General features: G+C 41.5%; 1 protein-coding gene across 1 annotated transcript; it reads left to right on the forward strand.

Annotated features, from left to right (window-relative positions):
• Positions 1–332: 332 nt before the first annotated feature.
• Positions 333–2,899, forward strand: LOC147440732 (jasmonate-induced oxygenase 4-like). The gene is made up of 3 exons (XM_086483577.1): positions 333–1,093; positions 1,550–1,883; positions 2,114–2,899. The coding sequence occupies exons 1-3, from the start codon at positions 522–524 to the stop codon at positions 2,393–2,395; spliced, it is 1,188 nt and encodes a 395-aa protein (XP_086339703.1). The 5' UTR covers positions 333–521; the 3' UTR covers positions 2,396–2,899.
• The last annotated feature ends 2,698 nt before the right edge of the window (positions 2,900–5,597 follow it).

Below are 5,597 nucleotides of genomic sequence, written 5' to 3' on the forward strand. Positions count from 1 at the left end.
ATAAAAGGTGGTGAAATTTCAAAAAAAAAGGTTGAAATTCTTAATTGCTTTGAAAAATAAGGATGCGAATGTGATGCGTGCAGAAGTGTCCTCCGCGTCATTCAAAGCAGCACGTTTAAAGAATTGAGCTCATGCGCAATCAAATGCAGAATGCATGGAAGGGACTCTCACGTCGTTATTTTCAAATTTCAAAATGGCAATCCAGCAAGCAACATTTTATCCTAAAGTCCAGCCAGCAAAAAAATAAAATAAAATTTGAAGCAAGCGGTAGGGCTATTTTTTATTGAGAAAGTGTGAGTATAAATAGAGCGGCCGGATTGGCTATGTCCCTTGTACACCCACAACCATTGCAACCTTAGTCAGTCATAGCTTAAGGCCAATCAAACCCTAAATCCACATTATTATCGTTTATACCTTAGCAAAACCTTAATCAGCCATAGCTTAAGTCTAATTAAATCCTAAATCCACATCCTATCGTTTACGCCTTAGTAAAAACCTTTATTTTGCTGCTTCTTTCAACCATGGGTATAAGCTTGCTGACTAGCTGGCCAGAGCCCGTGCAGAGAGTGCAGCTGCTTGCCGAAAGCGGGCTGCAGCACGTGCCTGCCCAATACATCCGGCCTCCTGCAGAGAGGCCGCATCTTCATATTTCACCAGCAGCTGCGGCGGCAGCAGCGCCAACATCACCCCTTGCTAAGAGCTGCAGCAGACCGCAACAAGGAGGCTCAGATTCCGGGAATATACCGATCCTAGACATGGAGGACCTGGACAGCGGCGACGGAGAGAGGAGGGAGGCGTTCCTGCGGGATCTGGGGAGGGCGTGCGAGGAATGGGGGTTTTTGCAGATCAGGAATCACGGCGTGGAGGAGGCGGTGATGGAGGGCGTAAGGAGCACAGCTGGCGCTTTCTTTAAGCTGCCAATAGCCGAGAAGCAGGTGTATGCAAACGATCCCGTCACCTATCAGGGGTACGGCTCCCGCCTGGGCGTCAGCAAAGGCGCCGTTCTCGACTGGGGTGACTACTACTTCCTCAACGTCCTCCCCTCCTCCTCTCGTGACGTCACCAAGTGGCCTACCAATCCCCCTCTTTGGAGGTACGTGCGCTCTCTTTTCAACGCAATTGCTTGAAAATCCTACCACGAGGTCAATGCACATGTCACGACTCACGGGCCTCCAGCACACACAAAAAATATCTAAAGGCTTGAAAAATCTTCACGTGCAAATTAATGGGCAATTCCGAAGGTTGATGTTTTCTCAGCTCTGCTTCATACTCAAGAAGTACATTTAAAAACTTGTAGGTGGAATTTCACTAAACCTAAAAATGTAAGTATAGCACACGAGTTCAAAATAAGAGGTTATTTATCAACACAAATATATTTATAGAAAGAGATTTTGATTGATTTTGAAAAACTTTGTAAATTTTTTGAGGAAAAAGAAGGGTTGTGTTATTACTATCAAGAGCATATAAGTATAGGGTTTTTTTTAGTGCCCTTCTAATGTATGTGATATAAGTAAATTTTTATGCATGATTATTGTTGCAATTTTGATAGGCACATGATGGAAGAGTATTGCAAACAAATGGAAAGGCTCTCTAAGAAGCTCTTACAAGCAATATCATTATCTCTAAACTTGGAATGTACGAGGAGCTTAGAAGAAGCATTTGGGGAAATAGACATGGGTGTTCGAATTAACTATTACCCACCTTGTCCACAACCAGAGCTCACACTTGGGCTCTCCCCACACTCTGATCCAGGAGGCTTGACTCTCCTCCTACAAGATTTCAAAGTAGCTGGCCTTCAGGTCAAGGCTCTCTCCACTTCATCATGGGTGACTATCCCGCCAATTCTTGGAGCACTGGTCATCAACCTTGGTGACCAATTACAAGTAAGACACCGATAATTTTTTAATCCCAAGCTTAAGCTCAGGTTCTATTGGAATTCTAAGAACTGACTAGATATTCTTTTGCAAAATGGTACGCCAATGCACATTTTTGAGAGTTCATGATCTATTTAGGCAAAAATAGCTTCAAGTTTAAACAAGTTCTGTGCATTAGAGTTTTCATTCAAATGAAACAAACACAAGTATGCTAACTTTTTTTTGGGGTACAAGTGCAGATTCTCACAAATGGTCGATATAAGAGCGTGGAGCATAGGGTGGTAGCAAACAGCAACTGCGAGAGATTATCAATTGCATGTTTTGTAAACCCAGGCAATAGCACTGTAGTCTCACCAATACCAAAATTGGTTCCCAAGAACGAGCTTCCCGCATACAATGCCATGACCTTCAACCAATATCGATCATTTATTCGTAGAAGAGGAACAAATGGGAAAGGACATTTAGATTCTATAGCCTCTCCAACTTCATTAACACCACAAACCATAAACAACCAAGCATAGGACATTCTAGATTCCACTACAAATGGGCCCAAAATCGTTACTACATACATAAATGATTTATACTTCTAGAATAAAACTTTCCCGCCTCATTGATCTTACATCCACAGTAAGCGCATATGCTCAACATTTTGTGTATATATAATGGACTCCTGCAAGATTGACACAGGAAAACAATTTTTTTTTGTAGTCAACATTTTATGAGAATGTATTTTCAGTATGTCATACACATTAGCTCCTTGGCCCAATGAGGGTCAATTAGGTTGTATGCTCCCTCAAGTCTCCTCCAATATTCTAGATCATAAGGCCCTCTCAACCAAGCCATTCAAGTCCTACCAACCACAACATTAAGTGTTCAATAACTTGACAATCATATAGGGCTCTCAATCCCCTTTTAAGGCATGATATCTCTTGAAGCCAAGTTTCAACTATCACTTATACTTGTAAGAACCTTTCTTGGTACTGAATACATCATTAATGAACCATACAATGTGGTGTACAAGACAATACTGCAAAGCTTTTTTGGGTCAATGAGTCTTCTATGATTAAGGCATTTTTTCTTTTTTTAAAAAACCAAATATACATCTAGTATGAAAATATCTATAATTGAGGACTTTTGGGTGATAAAAAGGTAACTAATGTGGTGATACTCCATTTTTGCAATGGCGAGGTGAAATTTTTGGGGATAGCAATTACAAAACCTATATTGAGATAGGTGCTCAAGAAGACTTATCAATTTTTCCTTTAAGCATGATATGAAATGCATAGCTATTGATGGGCATGTCTCTACATCCATTCTCTCTCTCTCTCTCTCTCTCTCTCTCTCTCTCTCTCTCTCACACACACACACACACACACACACACACACACACACACACACACACATGCATGTGGAAAACTGGTCGTTGAGATGTAAGTTGGGATAGGTATATAGACACTAAGAAAAACAAGGGATTACACATATGTTAACCACTTACGGACACCCTATTATCTTTGACGGACGTTTTATCACTTTATTTGAGTCATGGACCGGGCTTGTTGGTCATAGGGTTAATTTTATTTGCGAGTTAATCAATTCATTTTTTGTTTGGCTAAAGGTGATGCTTTTTCGAGTTTATATAAGCATGGAGCTCTCTCATATGTCTCGCTCTCTATGGTGGCATTCGGATAGGTGAAATAAGTTGTAATGGAATTGGCCTATTAACTTTGAGAGTAGCGGAAATTAGAGAAGTACTTTTATGAAATTATTTTGTGAGCATAGCGGGTGAACTTAATTGATGGTAGCAACATAAACACAAAATTTAGTTAACTTGGCATGAACAATACTTTTGCAAGAGAGAAAGTTTAGAGAACATGACAACAACTGAGGACCGGATTTATGTGGAGCCGGTCCCCCCTCCAATAGGCATTTGTATTATAGTTTCTCCCATCAAGAGATGCTTGTTACAATACAATCTTTGTGTTCCTTGTGGCCTAGGTGATGCAAGGAAGATGGAAAACTTCATGCATCAAGAGCATAACATAAACTTTGTGGAAAGCATTAACTATCCCAAGCCTCAGTCCCAAGACCTCAAAACACCTTTGAAGGTGGAGAGAGCTAGCAGGGAATGAGGCTGGGGAAGAGGAAGAAGAAACATTTCATAGGATATAGAATTAGTTCCTCACTTATTATCACTCTTCTTGCTAGCATACATAATAGCATAGTAATGAAGATGGAGAAGATGGCAAGCTTAAGCATTGAAGCATGGCTCTTGGTTGGATTTGCATTCCATAGCCAAGAGTGTTGGTGTAGGCTCTCAACCTCTCTACTTGCTTGGACAAGGAGAGGAAGCTCTTGCATTTGCACTTCACACAATGAGAGTGTGTGTGTGGGAGAGTATACCCCTCAAGCAAGCCCCCTACTTGCTTTGGTCGACCCCCCCGTTGTAGCTCATGCTTGAAGTTCATTGGATCCGGCCTCTAGGGCTAGCCAAGCACAAGCAAGAGTCATACCAAGCAACAAGGGTAGCCTTGGGACAAGTGTCCCCCTTTCCCCTTTGAGAGAGAGGACTTGATAACCACTAAATCAATTAATTAAATTATTAAATTATCATTGGACCCCTTGGGTGGCCAACCAATAGGCTTTAGGCATACCATGAGGGTAACCTAGCTAGGGGCTTGACATGTGTCCTACTTGCCTCTTGGGCAAGGGGTGCCCTTTGGGAGAGAGAGTGGTCAAGAAACCACCCTACCCTTCTTGCAAGGCTCGCCCCTTCCTTATAGGGATTTGTTTTGAATTTCGTGCCACCTCAAGCCCCTCAACCTTGGGCCTAGTTTTCACCATAAGCTTGGTCCTTAAGCACCTCAAGCTTGGGCTGGGTTGCCACCTCAAGTACAGCCCTACATCTCAAGCATGACAAGAACCTCAAACATCTCAATCATCAAGCACTTCAAGAATCTCAATCATCAGGCATGACAAGCACCTCAAGCTTTGGCCGGTTTCCCACCTCAAGCATAGCCCTAGCTTAGCTAAGGTCAAAGGACTTTTAACACTAACTATTGGAGGTCTTCAATGAAACTTAACCTTAAGGTCTTTATGCTCCATTGGTTAGCCTTGCTCTTTGATGGACCATATCTCATTTGGGCCCCTTTACCATTGGCCCTGTGTTGAGATCGATCTATAAGCGCATGTTTATATCCTAGCCCTTGTTCCCATTTATTCTCTCACATTAAATGATCAATTTAATACGAGAAAATCATTTCGGTTGGTTAGATATTAGATATTAGATATTAGATTTTATGACATTACCTCTCTCTTGAAATCATAGTCGTCCTCGACTATGAGGTAGAAGAGATAAAGCCTTAGTCATTAGTCAATCTTACTTAGCGGGTAGAGGATCCCTTTTTACGCTACGACATCTTTCTAAGATGGATGACTAATCCATTTGGTGCTTAGGAGACATAGCCGCCGCAAGCATGTCTGCTCTTTAGTCCATTTCATTCTCCCAAGTAGAGTGTCAAATTCTACTTGGTGTTTAAGAGACGTCGTCATCACCAACATGATTCTAAGCATGCACAATATTTAAATTTATGCACAGTAAAAGGAGAACTAGTCTTATAAGACAAAAACATTGGTCATTAAAAGAAATTTGTACATGTGTTTACTCTACTGTAGCATTGTAAGCATTGACAAGGTTCATACTATCCTTAAGCTGTATTTCTTGCA

Source organism: Adiantum capillus-veneris, chromosome 15, assembly GCF_014529385.1.
Source record: "Adiantum capillus-veneris isolate H3 chromosome 15, ASM1452938v2, whole genome shotgun sequence".
Taxonomy (NCBI): Eukaryota; Viridiplantae; Streptophyta; class Polypodiopsida; order Polypodiales; family Pteridaceae; genus Adiantum; species Adiantum capillus-veneris.